This window comes from Manis javanica, chromosome 3 (genome assembly GCF_040802235.1).
Source record: "Manis javanica isolate MJ-LG chromosome 3, MJ_LKY, whole genome shotgun sequence".
Lineage (NCBI taxonomy): Eukaryota > Metazoa > Chordata > Mammalia > Pholidota > Manidae > Manis > Manis javanica.
The window spans coordinates 30167471-30190164 of NC_133158.1; the positions used below are offsets into that span (position 1 = coordinate 30167471).

The following is a 22694-nucleotide window of genomic DNA, read 5'->3' on the forward strand; positions in this document are numbered from 1 at the left end:
CAATCCATTTTGAGTTGATTTTTGTATATGGTGTAAGATAGTCCAGTTTCATTCTTTGCATGTGGCTATTTACCATTTATTGAAGAGACTGTTCTTTCTTAGCACTCTTGTTGAAAATTGACTGTATATGCATGGATTTATTTCTTGGCTCTCTAGTCCATTTCATTGATCTGTGTGCTTGTTTTTATGACAGTACCATACTGTTTTGACTGCTATAGCTTTGTGATACTGTTGGAAATCAGAAAATGTGATGCTCCAGCTTTGTTGTTATTTCTCAAGATTGCCTTGGCTATTCAGGATTTTTTGTGGTTGCATACAAGGAATTCTAGGATTTTTTTTTCTATTTCTGAAAAATGCCGTTGGGAATTTGATAGGGAGTACATTGACTCTGTAGATCACTTGGAGTAGAATGCACATTTTAACAATATTCTCCCAGTCCATGAGCATAGAGTATTTTTCCATTCATTTGTGTCTTCAGTGTCTTTCATTAATGTTTTATAGTTTTCAGTATACTTCCTTGGTTGAATTATTCATAAATTTGTTTTCTGGATTTTTTTGTTGTTGTTGGATGCTATGGTAAATGGGATTGTTTTTTCTCAATTTCTTTTCCAATAGTCTGATGTTAGTGTAAAAAGTACAGCTGACTTTTATATGTTCAGTTTTCCTGAACTTTGGCTGAATTTTACTCTAACAGTTTTTTGGTGGAATCTGTAGTTTTCTAGGTATAATACTATGTCATAAGCAAACAATTTTCCTTCTTTCTGATTTGGATGCCTTTTCTTTTTCTTACCTAGTTGCTCTGGTTAGGACTTAGAGTATATTTTTTAATAAGAATGGTCAGAGTTGTCCTCTTTGTCTTGTTACTGATCTTAAAAGCTTTCAGCTTTCCACCATTGACTTTATTACTTGTGGGTTTGTCATATATAGCCTTCATTATCTTGAGATACACTCCATCTATACCTACTTTGTTAAGAGTTTTTATCATGAAAGGATATTGAATCTTGTCATGCTTTTTCTGCATCTGTTGAGGTGTTCCTGTCATTTTCCTTTATTTTGTTAATGTGGTATAACATTTACTGAATTTTGTAGTTGAACCATCCCTGCATCCCAGAAATAAGTCCCACTCAATCAAGGTGTATGCTGCTTTTAATGCACTGTTGAATTCAGTATGTTAACATTTTGTTAGGATTTTTGCATCTATATTCATCATGAATTTTGGCCTGTAGCCCTTCCTTGTATTGTTCTTGTCTGGCTTTAGTATCAGGATAATGCCAGTCTTATGAAAGGAGCTTGGGAGTGTTCCTTCCTCCTCAATTTTTTTGAAAGTTTTTTTTTTTTTAAACATTTAAGTATTAGAGCGTGACTTAGGAGCACTAAAATGAATTCAGATTGACTGACAGTATTTTAGGTATAGAAATGGGAGTTCTAAGATTAGGAGGCCAAAACAGTGGGCTGAAGTTATCTTTCCCCTTTCCCTCAAAGCAAAACAGAACTAAGATTCACACATTTTGTTTTTTAAAAGAATCTGTCTTTTAGAGATGCATGCTGAAATGTTTATGGATGCATGCTGAAATATGGTGGATATGTTGGTGGTGTTTGCTTTCGAATGGAGGAGAGGTAATAGATGAAACAAGATTGACTATGAGCTCGTAATTGTTGAAATAATGAGTAAATGAAGTTCGTAATAAAGATTTACTTTTATACATGTTTGAAATTTTTCACAATACAAAATTTTAAAGTTTAAAATAAAAGTATAGACTTAACTGCTGTGGATCTTATTAAAGCCAGCTCACAAACATGTGTTTCCATCTCTCTGCGTTGATGCTACTTGCCCTTTGAGCCCACTTCCTCTTGTGACTATCACATGATGTTTTCAATAAGTGGAAAAATGGGGTGGCTACATAGGTATGTAATGAATTTATATTAAAAGGAAGTTTTAGTTTTTTAAAAAAGTCTATATAGACTCTGGAAAGCATTCCTGACAGGAGGATTGAGGAAGCAAATGGGTAAATTAACAGTATGTTCATTATACAATATACTTCATTTTATGAGATGGTTGAATTTCTGAAAAGGTATCTTATAAATATTGGATCAGTGCCAAACATGATTGCTCTAAGAAATTTAATAAGATATTTGACTAAGGTTATTCTGTGACTATTGGCAAATCTTATGTGTTAGTAGACTTGGCAAGTTACTAAAAAGATAAAAACTGTAGATTCCTCTGCTCCACTTCATATTATTGCATTGGAAGCAGGGAAGTGGTTTCTGTTTGCCTTATGACCTCTTGTTTACTTCTCTGATATTGTAACCCTACGTATAAAAAGTGAGTGTCTGCAATATGCCAGTTATCTTGATAGGTTTCCTTATGAATGTTATCTCACCTGATTCTCAAAATAGTTCTATGGGGTAGTTTACAAATGAACAAACTGAAATCAGAGTGAACACAGAACTAGTAATAAGGTAAGTCCATATGAGTGAGTCCAGCATCTTTTCATTATGCCGTATCACCTGTCTTTTTTAAGGAGCCATTCACTTCCACCAATATAATTTGCCCTTTCCTTCCCTCCTGACTTTGGGTATTGCAACCCATTTGTAGTTTTGACCTTTTTTTCTTCAGGAGTCTTTTGCCTGAAATTGGATAGGGCTTTTGGATCTGGGATAGAGAAAGGAAATGGATGGTTTTTTATTGGGCACTGTCCCGTACTACAGCAATTGTAACTCCGGCTTCCTTGGTTAAAAAAAAAAGTAGTAGGCCTCTCCGATCACCCATACCTTACCATTCAGTCAGTGATGGCTTCCATTATCCCACTGTGGTTGCACCTCAGGAAAGTTTAGGGTATAGAACAGAGGTTGTGAATCCCTAGAATTTTTATCTGAATTTTCGTCTCTGTGTTTTGCTGAGGAAAGGTTCATAGTCTTTATTGGATTCTCGTGGAAATGTATGATCACGCTTCAGAAAGGTTAAGAACTACAGGTACCCTAGGATTTGGTTCCTAAGAGAGCAAGATAGTAGACTGAGTTGATTCTTCTTCAGCCTGAAAAGGTAGCCCACCTGTGACTTACTGGGCCAACCAGCAAACCACTGCAGAGCCCATCTATGAATGTATATGTTTTCTTGTGAAGAAATGATCTGTGAATTCAGTTTTTATTTTTGAATATCCAAATAATTTTGCTACTGGAGATTGAAACCTACCTAGTTTTACTTTCATGAGCTTGGCCTAGATGCACAATGAAGCTGTGCTTGGTAAACTCAGTGATTTTTTTTTCCAAAGAAAAATACATTTTAAAAAGGAAATGAAAAAAGGGATGTATTAAGAACAGGTCTGGAAGTCAGATGTCTTCTTAAAGGAATTTATATTTTGATAGAATAAGGAATGGTGACAAAAGCTCCCAAACATTTGTCTTTAAAACTTACTTCGGCTTATAGCCAAATATTAACAGGCTGCATTTCATAGTAGTAGACTGATAGGTACTCTCAAGGAAGAGATTAGGCAAATACTGTCTCCTTTGAGTAGTTCACCAAAGCAAGATTGGTAGGAATTCGTGTAAGTATGTATGCTCAAATAATAGCTAAGAAATACTAAGTTTTAAATCTGCTAGAAAAATGGTAACAAGTTAATTAAAGCCAGGATCAGTTTTTGTATTGATACTACAGCAGATGGACTGCCTAATGGGTTTCCTTCTTGCTTTCTTATACAGATGGAGGAAGAGTTGGGATTTAAAACATGAAACGCAGTATTGAATCTTAGTGGATTCTTAAGAAATCCTAAATCCATTGAAGAGCCATCGGTCGGTCGTGTGATTTTTGCTTGTAGCACTCGGTGAGCGTGAGGGCGTCATTGCTTTAATGGGGCTCCTTGGTGGTTAGCCCCAGGGGGTGGGGGGGTTACCTTTTTAGGCAGGGATCTTTTCTCCTTTTTTGTCACCCTTAGTAAGTAACTGGTATATTTACCAGGGAATAAATTGTTTAGCCTTCTCATGGCTAAGTAAATAATGGTCCTTAAGGACATAAAATGAAAGGGTCTTGTGTGGAAATGTTGTCAATTCTCCATAATTATTAGTCTTGGACAGTGGTATTTTGTGGGCCAGAAGCCCCAGTTGCAAAGGATCTAATAATGGGTTACCAAATTCATAGGTTTTTGGGGTTTTTTTACTATATTTTCCTAATAACAAATAAAATTTTTGTACCTTTTTGAGGCTACAAGTCCGAGAGCAAGGTGTCAGTAGGCTTGGTTTCTTCTGAGGCCTCCCTCCTTGGTTTGCAGATGGCTCTTGCTACTCTTCACATGTATATCCCAGGCACATCCATGGTGTCTCTGTGTGTCCAAATTGCCTCTTACAAGAACACTGGTTATAATTGGGTAACAGCCTCTTCTTTTTTAAATTGAGGTATAATTTATATATAACATTATTTAGTTTCAGGTGTACAGCATAATGATTTGATGTTTGCTTACACTGCAAAATGATCACTACAATAAGTTGTGAAAATCGGCACTTTACATAGACAAAAAAAATTTTTTTCCTGTGATGAGAACTTCTAAGATCTACTCTCTTAGCAACTTTCTTTTTTTATTAAGGTATCACTGATATACACTCTTATATTAAGGTTTCACATGAAAAACAATGTGGTTACTACATTCACCCATATTATCAAGTCCCCCCTATACCCCATTGAAGTCACTGTCTGTCAGTGTAATAAGATGCCACAGAGTCAGTACTTGTCTTCTCTGTGCTACAGTGTCTTCACCGTGACCCCCCCATACCATGTGTGCCAATCATAATACCTCTCAATCCCCTTCTCCCTCCCTCCCTCCCCACCCACCCGTCTCCATCTCTCCCCTTTGGTAACCACTAGTCCCTTCTTGGAGTCTGTGAGTCTGTTGCTGTTTTGTTCCTTCAGTTTTGCTTCGTTGTTAATACTCCACAAATGAGAGAAATCATTTGGTACTTGTCTTTCTCCACCCAGCTTATTTCACTGAACATAATACCCTCTGGCTCCATCCATGTTGTTGCAAATGGTAGGATTTGTTTTCTTCTTATGGCTGAATAGTATTCCATTGTGTATATGTATCACATCTTTATCCATTCAGCTACTGATGGACACTTAGGTTGCTTCCACATCTTGGCTATTATAAATAGTGCTGTGATAAACATAGGGGTACATATGTCTTTTTGAATCTGAGATCTTGTTTCCTTTGGGTAAATTCCTAGGAGTGGAATTCCTGGGTCAAATGGTATTTCAATTTTTAGTTTTTTGAGGGACCTCCGTATTGCTTTCCACAATGGTTGAACTAGTTAACATTCCCACCAGCAGTGTAGGAGGGTTCCCCTTTCTCCGCATCCTTACCAGCATTTGTTGTTCCTTGTCTTTTCCATATTGGCCATCCAACTGGTGCAAGGTGATATCTCATTATGGTTTTAATTTGCATTTCCCTGATAATTAGCAAGGAGGAGCATCTTTTCATGTGCCGGTTGGCCATTTGAATTTCTTTTTTGGAGAAGTGTCTGTTCATATCCTCCTCCCATTTTTTAATTGGGTTATTTGTCTTAGCAACTTTCAAATATGCAGTATAGTATTATTACCTTCAGTCAGTGATGTACATTTCATCCCCATCACTTATAACTGGAAGTTTCTACCTTTTGACCCCTTTCACCCACTTTCTCCCAACCCCCACAATTTTTGCACTTCTAAAATGTATCCTCTTGCCCAAAAATTGAAATTCACTACTCTAAAGTTATTAGTAGTGGTCAACTAGAGATTTGTCAAAATCTGGGGTGTAAGACTTAGAAAAATAATAATGTGTCTTGGTTTTTATATTGGTTACCAAGTACTAGAAAAGGGAATAGATGCAGTATTCAAAAACCGAAGTGCTCAGCATTTAGAAGTACTTTACCCAGGAAAAAATAAGTTTGTAAATAGAAGATGCTTTAACAAAAAGGGAAAATAGCACATAAATCCTAAGATACGTTGTATTTCACTCCATATTTGGTGCTAGAATTCTGGACTTTGCTTAGGGTCAAACTCTAATATGACAGGAAAATTGACAGAGATGAATAAAGGAGACAATAAAATGACTGGGAAAATTTAGCATGATATGTCATCATGATTATATTTTGCTTAAGAGTTAGAGCAGTTTGCTGATTATATTCATTATCTAAAAAGTACTGTTTTGTCAGTGTCCTGGGGCTAATTTATTTTAAGTATTAATGAATGAATGAGAGTTTTGGCTCAAATAGAGCTAAGATGTTTACCGAAATTGGATCAAAGATGAGCATCTGTGTAAAGGTTTTAAAATAATTTTTCATATTATATCCAGGGAAAATTTTTATGATCCATAATGTTTTTCTGATGTTTTGCATGATGGGAACTCTTGAAATTCCTGGGTCTCAAACAAACCACTTGCTAATTGGTCTGGAGATGTTCATCCTCTTGGGCTTGTAGGGAAATAATGCACTTATCATTCCAAAGATTTCATTTTACTCAGTTACCTACTGTATGAGTAAATACAGGCTAATTTTTTCTTAGGCAAAACAATGTATATCAGTGTTCCTTTGAGTTGATCTTTGTCTTCCATAACTGTTACTTTTTAAATTACAAAATATTCTGAGTTTAATTTTATTGTTAATTGTTATCAATACAGCTTATGATGAGTAGTTTGGTAATTGAATGTGTAGTGGTGTATGTTTTGCCTTGGACCTGTTTTCCACTAACTGGACCTTAAGATGTGTGTGTTTTATGCTTCAGATAAGAGTCATCCATACACATCCCAAATGTTTTCATTCTGAGAACTGCTCTCTAAAATAAGAACAGCTAGTCGTTACCTCAGTATGAGCCATTGTTTGTGAGATTATCTTTATTAAGTCTTTATCTTAAATACACACATTAATAGAATGCCACACCTACTTTGGGGTTTTTCTGTTGCTTTTTCTCCCATTTTTATTTATTGGCATATAACATATATAGGAATGCTATGTTATAGCTGTGAGTCACGTGTATATTTGCAGTTAGCTTTGCTATAAGGAGAAATATGCATTCCCAAGAACACAAGTGTTATTATCAACAAGCTCATTTTTAAAAAGTTGTTTACAGCAATTTTTTTTCTTAAGAAAAAATGATGAGGATGTATTTAATAGCCACAATTATAAGACCTAAACATTACTCAGCAAATCTATCAGTTGACAGATTACATTAAGCTCTATGTCTATCTTACCTTTACCAAAGAGCAGTGGCCTTTCTTTCCCTATTACCATCATCAGTCATTATAAGCAGACTCCTCTCTCCACTTAGCAGGTGTGATATATACAGCTGATATTTCTGATATTTGCTGTATATTAATCCTGTGGAAGAGGAAAAGTTCAGAGAAAATAAGATTGGTCATGAGTTGTTGATTGTTGGTTAAAGCTGGGTAAGGTCCATGAGTTGCTTACAAGATTTTCTGTGGTTTTGTATGTGTTTGGAATTTTTCATAAGGTTTTTTAAAAGATGCAAAACATAGCATATCAAACAGGATAAATAGTGTGAACAAAATTTTGAAGAAGAAACAGATTAATAGCTAGTTAACAAAGAAGATCTTATTTCACTCAGGCAAAGGTATTTGAATAAGCATTGGGGAGCCGTGATAGATTCCTACTAGTGGAAGGAATGGTAATGATCAAAGTTATGCTCTAGAAGGTTTTAACATCATTGAAGATTGAAGAGTAGATTGGAAGCTTGAGAACCCAGAAGTAGAGAGACCAGTTGATTGCTATAGTGCAACCTTGAAATCATAAGCAGGTGAGGGGTGTTGGTAAATGGATAGATGAGAGTCTGTGGAATATTTCAAAGGAGAAAAAATAGCTCTGCATCCAGGCTGTCAGCCAGGTGAAAAAGTACAGTGCCAGCACAGTGAAAAGTAGAGGTGTTTTGCCTCATATGTCCAGAGCTTAGATTTGGACCATGTGGGGTATCTTGTGTTATAAGACAATATACCAAATGAATTTGTAGCTACAGTACAAATAGAGTCTATATTTTGGATCTATCTTCTAGTAAATCAGTATTGACAACCTTCTTATAGTTTCAAACTTCCTTCTCTTTCTAAGAGTAGCTAAAAATGAAGGCATTATATTTTATATACCAGGGCAGAACTGCTAGAACAACATTTTGATAACCTGTTTGAAACCAAATAGCTCAAATCTTCTAGATTACTTGAATTTTTCAGCCAGAGCCCTACAGATACCAGCCAGATTACAGATGGCTAGCATACTTTGTTTTTCATTACTGAAAGGGGAAATTCAGAGCATGATGCATTCTATTAAAAGAATTAAAAGTTATCTCATGGGACAACTATAAGAAAATACTTTGGTTCTGAAAGAGTCCTTTATCTAGGTTTTATTTTGAAAATCCTAGCCCAAATTTAGTGAAATTAGATCTCCTACCTCATGTATGAGAATTTTAGAGGATAGTATATTGCATCCAATCAGTGTTAAAAATAAGTCACAAATGGTTGAGAGTTACAGTTAACTTTCATTTTAGGGTTTTCTTTTAGAATGTAGAGAGTCTTAAGTAAAATAAGAATTGAAATTATTTTAAACCTTTTGAGAAAATGTAGCCTTTCCACTGTGTTTTTGAGAGTGTAAAATGGTTTTTAGCTTTCTGGATGGTGGTTTAGAATCACTAATAAATATGCCCATGCCATTCTAGCAGTTTCATTTCTAGGAATGTGTCCTAAAGAAATGCTTGTGCACGTATATAAAAAAAAAAAGACATAGGTACACAACTGTTCAGTGCAGCATTGCATATATTATGGAAAATTAGCAGCAATCTAAACATCCTCCTGCAGAGGACTGACTTAAATTATAGTAGATCTATGATAGAATACTATGCTATCATTTAAAAGGAAGAAGAGGAATGTGATTTGTACATATTCATACAGAAAGATGTCCAAAACTCATTGCTAATGAACAAAACAGATTACAGAACAGTATAATTATCACCTTTGTCTTTGGAGTATCTTTGGGAAGTGAAATTGTGTGAGAATTTCACTTCTTTTTATCCTTTTGAAGTGTTTGCATATTTTTATGAGCATTTATTGTTTTCATAAGAAGTTAAAAATAAAGGTACGGCTGTTGGTCAGGGAGGGCAACCCTGTTGTGCATATGAGAATTATTAAGTTTTAAATCCCTTTATTGCCATATACTTAGCTCTCTTCTGCCAAATAATTGCAGCACAAGTATGGTCAGGTTCTGTTCTGTCTTTGGAGGGTTCTTGCTCCCCATTGCCCTTCACTTTAATAGAACTTGCTGAGACCAGTTGATAAACAGTTTAAGAGATTTATAAAACAATCTTTCTTAAAAGACTCCTCTGTGTCTCTGGTAAACTATGGAGTGGTTTAGTGGTTTTTTCTTTGAAGGGAGGATGTTGATTTCTCTTCGGAATAACTCATTAACTGTAGAGACACACTTAAAAAAATTTTTTTTTTCCTCCATGGCTCTGAAAATGTGGCACTTGGCACACAGGCAAACCTAAAGAGTTTCCAAATTGCCTACCTTCTACTTTAGATAAGAGAAACACCTTAAAGTAGCACTAAATATAGTTTTTATGCATAGTACTTACTCAAATCATACTTACTGAATGAATGGGGAAAAATTGGCATATCTAGATCCCAAGAGAGCCAGGAATTTTAATCTGAACTTGTTTGTCTGACATAGCACCAGTAGAAATTGGTGCTTAACAATAATAATAAATTTGTTTTAACTTAGATGTTGCTATCTAAAGTAAGTAGTAGTTACTTTAATAAATAAAAGCTATACATTAAAATCTTGATTTTCCTTCTGAACTCTACCACTGTGTGTATGATTTCTTAGGGTAGCTCTTTCTTCCTCTGTCAAGTAATACCTTAGACTGTAAACTTAAAACTCCTTAATTTTTTATCAACTGGAGAAATATTGCCTAAACTTCTGAAAGTACAGTGTATTAATGCCTCATAACTGTGCATGATCCATTTCTTCTGGAGTAGGGAAATGTTCCCATTTCAGGATTTGAAAATGAAAAAGGTCTGGAGCAGAGCAAACAAACCAAGAGGCCTGAGAGGCTCTTTTCCCGTGTAGTGTGTTATGATGGCTCTAAGGCACGCTCTGAAACTCCAAACACAGTAAGCCAGAACCTTCAGACAGTGTTGAGAATGTAGCTCTTTATATATAAGAGGAAAATCAAACTTCTTCCAGGCTATCATCATCTGAATTTAATACTTATGAGCCCAAAATTTCTCAATTCTTGTTAAGGATAGAAAGAGCCTCAGCATCCTTGCATAGGTAAAATACCTGTTTCGTTGTTTCCTTTTCTTAAGTGTCAATTTAAGATTGTAATTTAGTTTTTTTAATATCAGCATGTACTCTTACCTGCCTCCACTCCCCCTCCAAGTACAACTACATATGTCTTGTCCTCTATCATATTGCTATTATTGAAATCTTTCATAGGGAAAGGAATTCTTAATATGGACTAAAATAGGATTTTTTTTAAATTGGGCTTTAATTACCTCCTTTTCTAGTGAATTTAGAGCTTTTATAGACACTGGTTTATTGTGCCAAGCCCAACAGCCCCTAGAGGGAGTATAAATTAAGGCAAAGGAACCAAGGAATAAACAAGTGTTGCTGGAGAAGAGGTGGGAGAAAAGGAAAACTTTATCTTAGCTCTAAATTTCTAAGTCATGATATTTCTTTAGTCTCTCTTAATTGTTTACCCCAGTATTTCTCTTCTCCTCTCTTTTCAGCCTTAAACTTTTCCTATATTAACTTACTTCAGGTTGTAAGCCTAACTTACAACTTACACTGTCCCAATTACATGAACTTTTCACTCAATTTCTGAGCACTTTCTCTTTTGAGTTCATCTCTTATTTTCCAGTAATTCTCATTTCTTCTAATGCTTACCACTTATCTACATTTTTTTCTTCATGTTTCCCACATACCCTCTTCTCACATTGTCTACTGTAGCATAATTGAAATACATACTGTTGGAGAAGGGTGAAAATAATTCTTAGCCACATTTAGGTTATTCATAGCAGCTCCTCTTCTCACATATATTTAAAGGTTCTATAGAGCTGTTTAAACTCATTTGCTGCACCCTTATGCACCTATGAGTCAGCAAAACAAGTACGATTCTTTCTATTGTACAGATGAGGAAACAGACTTAAAGACATTGCATTATCCAGTGCCAGGATTCATAGGAATTTGGAGCAGGAAGTAAAGATTTTACATGGAGGAATTTAAGGTTTATCTATAAAAAGTGGTATTTTTCTGAGACCACCAAACTAATTAAGTTGTAGGCTAGACCTCAAATTTCCTAACTCCTCATAATACAGTACTTTTTCCTAGCACTGTTTTTCAGTTGAGTTGGAGATGTAAGATAAGCATATGATGGCAACGGCCTCATCAGTCCTCAAACAAGTTGGTCATGTAGATAAAATAAATATCATGTAGATGTATTTGCATTTTGAACGGTTTAAAAATTAAGTTGAGGGTACTCATACAAAAAATCCTTATAATATTTATCATCTCCCCTTTTTACTGTTTTGTAAAGTCATTAAAAAGAGGTTCAGAAATTGAATGTTAAAATTAATGACTTTTTTTTAACTCTTACTGAAATGTTGCTGATTTTTTTCTCCTTAACTGAGCTAAATTTATTCATTTATTAAAACTATTAAAGATTTTTTTTTTGTTTCAGAGCTATTCTGTATTTCTGTTAATTTTCATTATTTAATAGTTTAAATAGAGGGATGGTAGACACTGGGCTGAATATATTGATTTCATTGTATATCTTAGATGCCTTCTTTTTAGTGAATCCCAGTTTAAGGGTTATGCTCTCTAAAGGAAGAAATTTGGTTAATTGTGGCTCTGGCTAGTTGGAACTTAGAGAACTGAGGTTTGTTGTATGCAGGCTCTTTTATTTAGTAAGTGACTGGGGGTCCTAATAATATAATAGTGCTGTGGTAACAACCTGATATCAAAGCTCTGAAAAAGAAACCAGGCCTAGGAGATGAGGAATATAGGGGGGATTTTTAAATTGATAATATTTTAAGTTAGAATCTCAAATAGTCATTTGGGGCTAATAGGATGAAAGTAATCATTAACCCTCTTAAAAGATACTGTTGCCCTTGAGAAAAGTGGGCATTGCAAATTGTGATGATACTACTCAACCTAGCTTTTATGGCAGCCTAAACAAGAAGAGATTTTTCTCTTTTCTCTAATACATGCCTGCTTTTAACATGTTTTCACCTAATTCCAAACGTATCTATAAAACACAAGTTTTTGGCCCTGAATTATTTGTCCTTACTTTGAAATCTCGTAATTGAACCTTAGATTCCAGAGAGGTTCTCATACTTAAAGAAGCCAATACCTCCCAAAACATTCTCATACGAGAGTAAAACAAAGTAGGTGTAAAACTTCAGTGTACATACCCAGCTGTGATTATGCTTGGACAATTATATTAATAACAGTAAAAATGCTCTTTAGTGTTTTGTTTAAAATTTAATGATGACTGGTAGATACTGCAAAGCCAAAGGAATTAGAAGAAAGGGACGTTTTGGGGAAATAGCTTGTTCATATTTATCTAAATATATATTCACTTACATGTTTTGTCAGAAAACAAAATTGAGGAAGAAATTTGGTTTTCTGATGGTTTGAAGAGAGAGTTGCGCGATTTGCTCCTTGGCTGAGTTGCTGTCTGCATAGGCTGTTAACAATTGTTTCTCTGGCAGCAGATCTTGCTCATCAGGATTGCATCATTTCTGGGAGAATGGCCAAGGTCCACAGCCTCCGTACAAAGACTGTCTGAAGCATACGAGGTTTGTTCTCTCTCTGAAGCGGCACTCCTCTTCCTGCCAGTACTCTTCACAGGATTACTGAAGCAGACTTGTTCTGAATTTCTTTCATTGGATTGGTTGTTTATTGGACTCTGGTCTTCCAGCTGCTTCCGGCTCACCTGGCTGATGCAATTTCTTTTTCTGAAATCTCTGTTGGAATTGTTTTGAAAACACTTGTCTGTCTTCTCTGAGAGTGACCGGGCATATCACACAGGTCTTGTGCTTTCAGCAAGTCATACAGAGAAGAGACTGTCAGAATGACAAGTATAGAGACTGTTGATCATTTCTGAACCCAATTAGAAAGACACGGGTAATTATAAACATTTCTAGCATGTTCTGTTTAACCTTTTCCCTAAAAACTGTATGTAAATCATGACTTCCTAGAGCATTCAGCACTGAGAGCTGGGCTGGTTCTGCTTCTGAGTCCAAGAACTTAACTGGTGTTCCTGTGGATTCCAGAGGATGTGAAAATGACGCTCTGACGCCTTCTTCTTCCTCTGCTGTGTACTCATACTTAACTTCTCCATTTCCTCTTGTCCTTTCTTTTCTTTGATGTTTGTTGTTGCTAAAAGTGCCTACTTCTTCCTCAGCTTATTTTTTTATTCAGTTTACTGTTACCTTCATACCTTTTATTTTTATAATTCCAAGTATGCTCTTTAAAAATTCTCTCTAAAGAGTGTAGCTTATCTCCAATTAATAAATTATAAATTTATAAAGTACATTTCTTCTCTGTGCTTGGTAGCTGAAATCCCATGAATAGCTCCCTCCACCTATGTGGTAGGTCAGCATTTCAGATGTCAATGTCTCATTCTGGTTCATACTAAATTTGGCTTTTCCCTCCACAATTCCTGGATTGTCACCTATTTTGCTTTCTGTTTTGGAGGGCAAAAAGTTTGCTAAGGCTTGTTTTCCACTTTTCCATTATGGAGTTAACCACAAATAGAATTGACTCCCTTTTGTCACTCACTTTTCTATAGTACCTAGAAGAGGATAGATGGGTTGGTGGAAGTGTGGGAAGAGAGGCATAATAGGAACTTGTACTTTAATAAGTGATAGTCCTCTGACTGAGGAGTAGATTTGACATTTAATTAAAGAAAAGCCTCAATTTGGGAAGGGATCAGTGGAGAAGAGAAGCATCTCCTAAGAGAGATAAAAAGAAGGAATCCCTTGAAAAAGGAGAGAGAATTCTAATTGGAAGGAAGGAGAAGGATCACCCAGTAACATATTAAGTATTTATCACTTCTTGAGTCAAATAAAGGTCATTTCCTTTTCCAACTTTTATTTAGGTTCTGGCTTTACAGGAAAATGGGATATAGAGGTTAAAGGACAAAAATACAGTACTAGATGGAACACAGGATGGTAAACAAGGCAGTATACAAAAATGAAACAGTTACCATTAAAACATTCTGTGTGTCCATCAGTGTTACTACTATCTATTCTAATTGGTATCTCAACTTTTTCTAGGTCTTCAGAGCTACTGGCAGATAATTTTGGGGGACTTCATATTCAGAGGTCTATAAAAAGGTGACTGAGCCAAATCCTTTGTTTTAGTTTTTATATTTTAATGAATACTAAAAATCATTTATTGAGATAATGGTGACAATAATTCATTCAGCAAATACTTCTCAAACACCCTCTGTGTGCTAGGCAGTATTCTGGAAATTGGGACTATAGCAGAGGATAAAACACAAAAATCCCTGAACTCATAATTTATATTCAGGTAGTAAGAGGCAGACAAATCAACAAGTAAAAGATATCTTAATTGTTCTACATAGAGACACAGTTAATTCTTATCACTGTCTCTAGGACACATCTCCAAATTATGTGATAAATTAATAACTGCTGTAACTACTAACTTGTTAAACTATACTAGAGTCTACTGTTTGGCTTATTAAACTAATTATAGTAAGAAAATATTGCATGTATATGATCTGTTAAAAGTTCTTCAGTTAATATATTTCATAGCTAAATTTTGCACAGTGATATTTAGGGAAGGAACTAGTCTCAGGGTTATATGAGAAATTTGGTTCTGTCATTTTTTGAATTAAGAAGCCCCAGTATTATCCAGAACAAGATGGCTGAGTTAACCTGTGATAGGGGCCTTTATGAGCAGAGTGGAGGGGCCCTGTTAAACTAGACAAAAGGAAATGGAAGAAATTTCATGAAAGAAATTCATAATTAACTGCCTACTGTTTCTTGAAGTTATCAACTATTCATATTAGCTGGATTGGAATTTCAATAAGGAATGTATTAATCATTTATTCATTACAGAGATAATATCTGAAGTAATTTTTCCATCTTTTCCTTTTAGTACATTTTTTAAAAATTATTCAGAAAAATAATATCAGTTTAGGTTTGTAAGTTGTCTTTTATATATAAGTCTACAGTTTTTTATGGGCATATAATTAATAGTAATGTCTATGACAAAGGATTTTTAATGGTGTGGAGTAACTCTTGTCTTACTGAAAGTAAAACATGATTCAGATTCTGGTATTGATCGGGCAGTGTGATCATTATCAGACTGTGTTCTGATTATCAAGCCAAGCAGTTTCTAGGCTTTTTTGTTTGTTTCTTTTCTTTTAAGTTGAATTACCCAGTGATAAAATTCAAGAAAGAGTTGTAACCAGTAATCTCCAATATTTATTCCCTTTTGAGCTTATTTGATAAGTGTTCTCTCTTCTGTCATTTATGGATTTTATTTCAGTTTCTGAGAGGCTTGTATAAGTCTTTAGGTATATTGTTAGGGAAAGGAAACATGTAAGATGAGCCCAAAGGCAGAAAGTTTTATTAGTTATTTACTACTTTAAGAGGCTGTGAGGAAGCAGCAGATAGGAAGATTTGCCCTTTTCATTTCAGTCCTAAGTCTAGCATTATGTCACCTCCAGCTAAGCAGAAATGGGTGTATTGCCACACCCAGATTTGAAGTCAAGAGTCCTAGATCCATTGGTGACATCCAGCTCTTCTGAAGTAGAAGTGCCAGAGAGAACTGCTTAGCTTGTAGCTTAACCTTCTAAAATGATGACACAAAGGAGTAATACTATCTTTATGCATTCTAAAAAATCTTTGCCTGGTGCACTGTTCACAATTGGTTTTCTTTAACCCACGTTAGTTTGGTTCATATATCAAAATATGATTTAAGCGTCTCAGATCTACCATTTGAAATTTGCATTAATCCCCTGGATTGACTTAATATCATACACCTTTCATTCCATTTTATTTCTTAATATAAATAATCATTTGACTTTTCTACTGTCTTATTTGTCTTACCATGAATCAGTGTTTCAGTCATGGCTCTTCTTATAGTCTTTTTTGCAAAAATCTTTATTAACCTGGGTCTTTAACATTCACACTGACTTTCTTCCCTTCAGCAAAATGCTTCTTGTTTCATCATTTTAATGTTTTTTAACATTAATGTAAAACCACTACTGTAAAATCATACAAGTATACTTTTTCCCCTTTGAAGCATACCTCCGAACCTCTTAATTTACTTTTTGCTTTTTACATTTCAGTAATTTGTGATCTTTTCTGTCCCCAAATTCAGTGGCTGTGGTCACCAATAGAAGATATCCCCATAATTTCCATAGAAAATTTTCTAATGTTTATCATGAAACTGTATTCTTTGTGGTTTATATTTTTATGCATGCCTAGCAGTGGGTATTACCTCACAAAACACTTGATAAGATAATAGCCTCTTCTCCCAAAATTATAGCTAAAATAAAATGGTGTAAAAGAAGGAAAAGTGTTCTATGACAAAAGAAGGCGGTAAGCAGCAGCTGAATCCTATCAAATAAAAACAAATTGATCTCTTGAATATAATTTGGAAGAAGTCACATTATTGGGTGCCAATAAAATTACATTTACTTGTAACCCAGAGTTTTAAAAAGTTTAAATGAAGGTCTTAAATTGTTAAAGAATTTAATTAAAGTGTGGTATTTCTATTACCCATCATAAACTTTAACTTGTTAGGTAGGTCCTAGGCTGCCAGAACATTTTGTTTGATGAGCGACTGTAGAGTGGAGGAGATGTGCTTTTAGTGTGAGCTGGACAATTACTTTCTTTTTATCTGAAAAGAAACAAAAAATTTTTTAATAGAAATGGAAAGCATACCTTTTGTTACCTTACTTTGTGGAACATGATCGCAGTAAGGAGTACACAGTAACATGAGATAATGTGTAAATGCCTTGCTGTACTTGATTTGTATTTCTCCCTTAAAAGCCTTGTTCAAAAATGGACAAATATTCAGTAGCATTTAGGATAAATTTAAAGAACTATCTGGTTACTAGTATTTTCCTTTTCTGTGGCAGGATTCCTCATGTCCATAATATGTTGGTTGAGGCTCTGCAGCTCACCCCCACTCTCAGAGTGGCCAGTCTCCATTAATTGGACCCCGTGATTTCCACTTTCTGCTGTGTTGGACGTCATGAGCATTGCAATCCCTCTGGGAGTCACCACACCAGATACATCCTACTCAGATATGGCTGCTGGATCAGAGTAAGTGCCACTTCCTAGGTAGTAGGTGTATTACCAGTTTGTGTGGAGACAGTTTTCTTATGGGCCTCTAAACCCTAGCCTAGCCCACTGTAAATTATTCTAGACCTTTCCCTTTCCCCCATAGAAGTTAGAGGGGAAAAAAATTAGAAAGGGGAGGAAAAGAATTTGGGGGATGGGGTTTCTGAGTAAATCATGGAATTAAATTTGCAAAGTAGTGATTACATTTTCTTTTGTTTTGATGGGTGGGGAAGATTGAAATAAAGTAGGTGTCACTACCTGCTTCTATGGAGTTAATGATTATTCTCGTGGATGGAGATAAGGAGTTCTCTCCAACTGATTTTCCTTGAAGGCCTCTTCCTATGTACTTCTCATTTCCTAGAGTAAAGGGGCTGAAACTTTATATGGGCCATGATCTTCTGTTAGAGCTTCTGACATTGGGGGTAGAAAATGTGGAAAGCCGTGTCATCTGTTTTTTTATAATATTTATTGCCTAGAAAGAGGACCTTCAGAATCAGTGGTACCAAACTTTTTTTTCAGCTAAGAGCAGCTTTAGGAATTCAGAATTTGTCGAAAAGCCCAATCCCTAAAATAGACTCTCAGTTCTTGAAGAATTTAAATACCAAATGGCAATGAAGGTAGGCCTTCATTATAAAACTTTATATATTATAGTTGAAAAAATTTTAGCCTTTTGTATCCCTCTTTTAAGTTGTCCAAGATTCCCCCTGCTCACAGATTCCCCCTCTTGTCCTTTTACCTCCCTTGTACCCAATCTTCCTTGCTTACAGAAAGGAAGTGGAAGCCCCCTACCTTTCAAGACGAAGTGGCACTACACCAGGATGTGAAAGTCCAGCGAAAGAGACCCAAGGGGCCTAGGGGGCAGCACACCCCCAGAAGCCAAGTGTATTCCAGGCAGTACCAGGGATTAGGGTCTGGGCTGGAAAAATCCTGGTGTTTTGAATATGTTCAGGTCCAGTTCAGACTCTTGATCCCACAGCCACTTCTTGAGTGAGGTGGGTGTTGCTCTAATTCCCCTGTTTCTCTTGCCATTTGCACAGTCCCTGGGGATTCTTCCCCCTTCAGCAAAGCAAAACAACTGTACCAGAACTCTGGGTTCAACTGCATCCCTGATTAATAGTGGTTTTCTTCCTTGAAATTGGGACTGTTAGTAAAGAGCATGTACATTTCTTCACAAAAGCCATCTAGGATAATTGAACTGTTCACTGACTTCCTTAAAGAGGAAGACGAAATGAAGCTACCCTGAGAAGCAGTATATTCTGTTATGGGGTATCTAGAATTAAAAGCAGTTTTTGGCTTTATTCCCTATAAAAAGGAGGGCTGGGGGTGGGTAAGGGTGGATTGTGTTCCTTCCAGGGCTTTTTTCCTATTTTGTTTTATTTTTATTTTTTCGCATGCCTAAGAGATACAGTTATGCCAACACCTGAGAATTCTGATGTCACAACTTTTTCCCAAATAAAGTGCTTAGAAATTTCCTTGCATTATTAGTAGGTAACCTGGTTGTATACTGTTATTGAACTTTTATAAAATCAACCACTAGCCATATGGATTGACTAACAAACTACATAGGTAGACAACATTAACGTTTGTGAGAAAATGTCAACGGAGAGATGAAATCAGTGAGTTTGGCATTGAGAGATAAGAAAAAGACTTAAAGCAATTATTCTTAAAACTGGTGTTTTTCCAAGGTACAAAGATGACTGTCTATAAATGTCACTAAGGAGTTCAGAAGTAATTGCAGAAACAAAAAATACTTCTGGCTTAAAAATTTGACAACAGTGTTTCTATTCCTGAATCCTTTCCATCCATAATCTCCAGACAGAGTTCTGATACTGTGGTTATAACTAATTACACAGTTAATCATTTAGTATTTCTACAAAGCAAGGGAATGTCAACAGTTAGCTTAGTACCATTCTGTTAAATTACTGATAATACTTGTTAATGCTTTACCATGCACATTCTACTATTCTGGGTACTTTTAAGATTAAACCTGGTGTGAAGGGCAACATTTTCAACTAAGAGACCTAGACCTTAGCTCATAGGATTTTAAATCTGATGGCAGTTATATGCATTATGCACTTTTTATGTATTGTAGGAAAATCTCTACATGTAACAACAGAAGCAAAGATTTCTCTGATTTTACAATCCTGCTATAAATGAATTTTAGACATTTTCTAAGATGTAGCATTAGAGCAGCAGGTTGCTTATTATACTTAAAACACAATCAGTGGAGTATATCTGTTGCAAACATGGCTTCTGTGTCTGTGCCCATTCTGTCATAGCACTTCAAACATAGAAGAAAGGCTGTAGTTACATTTGCATAATGGTTGGCTAATAAAGAATCCAAACACTAAATTTTAATTATTTTTATAGTAAATGTCTGCGTTTTAAAATACAGGTAAGAGCTGATTTATATGTCAAGGAATATCCTAGGATATCCTATAGTTACCTGTCAACGTGTAACTATATAGTAACCACCAGTATGAAAATTGCAAAGTTTCCTCATCAAAAGATACAAGCTTAACTTTTTAACATTTGGCATGCATGGCAATATATTAAATTGAGAAAGTATTGTGCAGTGGGATGGCCTTTTAACCTCCACTATATACATTTTATTTTTATTCCTTAGACTTGCACGTGAAGTGCATAAGTTCATATTTACCCAGTTTGGAGATGGGTAAGATACAACCAACATAGCTCCATCTCCATGGCCATCTTTTATTTCATGCCACTTTGCTTTTTCCTGTCCCACCCCCCAAAAAAAATCCATCTCTAATAAAACTGCCATGTTTCACCCCATGTGTTCAGTAGTATAAAATCTCTTATGTAAAATAAAGTACAGTTCTTTGGAATACTGTTTGCCTAGTAAATTAATGTTGTGGAAAGTTACTACTTTCTCTTAACTGCCCATCATAGAAACTAAATTTTACCTTCATTGTATTAATGCTTGTTTGCGTTTGGTTTCATTTAGGAATCCCCACCTGTTTCCTAATACTCAGCTGATTGCCTCTCAGTGAGCCATGTTCAGATCACCTTTTCCTCAAGAATACTGACATGCATTCTTGACGTATCCCTCCCCAGTTCCCATCTTGCAGACACTCCTAAATAATAAAATGCATGCACTTAACTAACAGAATACTTTGCTATGTCTGAAGTTCTTCACCTAGAAATTACCTTTGCTGTTATTAATAAGGTCCTTCTCACAGGTTTGGAGCATATAACTAGGTGAGTTGGATACGTATCTCAGAATTCTCTTTTATTCCTCACTTGTCAGCTGACATTGCACCACATTGAACTGCATACTTTATTCCTGCCAAGTATGGTAAATATTATATATTTCTAAGCAGGAAAAGTGTTTATTACTTGAAGCAAACTGTGTATTATTTAATTCCCTTAAAGACCCTTTGATCTCCAAGGCTAGGTTATACATGTCCTAGGAATTTCTGATTTGTGAATCTCTGTTCTGGTTAACTTAAATGAAAGATAATCCATTATTCAGTTCAGCAAAGTCACACCATTGCATCCCTAATTCTCTTACAAAATTCCCCAAAACCTAGCCAGGTAGCAATCAGAGTTGAAGGTCTTTTTTCCCAGAAACTTGAGTATTAACCTTTGCCACCTATGCCCTGTTATCAAGTAAAGGCTTATGTTAAATTTCTAAATTTCTCTTCTACTCAGTGAGGGTACAAAAAGATTCTAAACCAAGCTCCTCACTAAGCCTGGTTACTATAATGTCTCACATAATTTTCTTTAAAAGTAGACTATTATCCTGGTTTCCAAACCAATTAGGCATAGGGGAAAGAGCATGGGCTTTGGAAACACATTATTTCAGATCCTGGCTCTGTCAGTACATGACCTTGGCGAAGTCATGTAGTCTCACCACCTCAGCTACCCCTTCTGTAAAAATGTGCTATTTGCCATGTTTAGTAGTTGTAGAGTAAATTAATTGATATATATAAAGAGCCTAGCAAGTAGGGAGCGATTCCAAATGGTAACCATTACTGCTTTTGTTACTTGTCACTAGACTAACATAATTTCTGAGTACAGTTTTCATTATTTTGAAGTTCTGTAGTATTACCATGCAGCTGTTAAATAATTGTGTCCTTGATATGCTTGCATGTCATTGGTGGATGAGAAATTACTACTCTAATATTTGAAAGATGTTTGGGGGTTCATCAAGATGAGAGGTATGATAAATATAAGATGCCATTGTTTTTACCTGTACTTTCTTCAGGGTATCCTGTCTTGGTAGTGAATGGAAGAGGGCCTGGTCCCTGGGGCAGTGCAGAAGGCACTTTCATCATCTCACTCACTGCAAATGTCATGTGAGGTTTCATGGAAGTATTAAGAGATCCAATTAAGAAGAATAGTTCTGAGTCTAACCCAGCCCAGAGTGGCTTCTCTAGGGGAAACTCCCTGCTCAGCTGGTACGTTTGTGTTTGTCATTAGGGACACCTTGTATCCCAGGTGCCTGCCTTGAGACATCTGCCTATACTGGCTTCATGTACACACAAACCCACATTTAATAACACCTGACTGTTATTTATAGGCTTAGTTATGTTAATCAGATTGTTTCACTGAGTTCTTTCTCTTACTCTAGTGGCTGGTGGTTGTGGAAAGAGGCGGGGTTAGAATGGGAAGTTAAGTCTTAGTTTAAGGGAAGATTAGGTGTTATGCTATCATGCATTGCTTTTCGCCTTTGTGCAGCCCTGAATCTGTGGAGGCTAGTCCAGCAGTTAATGAGAAGAGCGTGTATTCCACTCATAATTATGGGACCACTCAGAGGCATGGGTGTCGAGGACTGCCTTATGCTGTGAGTATGCATTTGTTTCTCTCCAGAGCAGTGGTCTTCCTGGAGTGTAACCCATTCTTATACATTGTGACTTTCTTGAAATGTTTATATGCAGCATGATGAAGTTGCCCCTTTTGCACTTCCCTGCCTCCAGCGGACGTCTAGCTCTGCATCATTGTTCTTGTTTTTATGTCCCAGTTGACCTTGGCATTTTGTTTTCTCACTTTCCTGGTTGAAGCCAAAAAACAAAGGGTACTACTACTTTCTTCTTTCTTTCCATATGTACCATACTTTAGGGGAGAGAGGGGCCAGTGTTTGGACACTGTTGATTTAAAAAATCTTATTTTCAGGATCATAATTACGGAGCCCCTCCTCCTCCGACACCTCCTGCTTCTCCCCCTGTCCAGACGATCATCCCTCGTTCTGACCTGAATGGCCTGCCGTCGCCCGTGGAGGGACGCTGTGGAGACAGCCCGAACTCTGAAGGAGAGACTGTTCCTACCTGGTGTCCTTGTGGTCTTTCTCAGGATGGCTTCCTTCTCAACTGTGACAAGTGCAGG

The 22694-nt window shown here is 36.0% G+C and overlaps 1 protein-coding gene across 23 annotated transcripts in view; it reads left to right on the forward strand.

Annotated features, from left to right (window-relative positions):
* Nucleotides 1-22694, forward strand: part of SETD5 (SET domain containing 5) — a 75020-nt gene that overhangs the window by 13042 nt on the left and 39284 nt on the right. For 4 of the 23 annotated variants that reach the window (XM_073230971.1, XM_073230975.1, XM_073230976.1 and 1 more), the window contains exons 2-7: nt 3700-3821; nt 12735-13146; nt 14301-14360; nt 17141-17327; nt 22050-22155; nt 22485-22693. In XM_073230971.1, the coding sequence (XP_073087072.1) occupies nt 17257-17327; nt 22050-22155; nt 22485-22693 (386 nt within the window). In that variant the 5' untranslated portion in view covers nt 3700-3821; nt 12735-13146; nt 14301-14360; nt 17141-17256. Of the gene's footprint in view, nt 1-3699; nt 3822-12734; nt 13147-14300; nt 14361-17140; nt 17328-18112; nt 18338-21576; nt 21770-22049; nt 22156-22484; nt 22694 lie in introns of those variants that run through there. The other 19 variants (XM_073230977.1, XM_073230979.1, XM_073230980.1 and 16 more) reach the window with 13 other exon arrangements.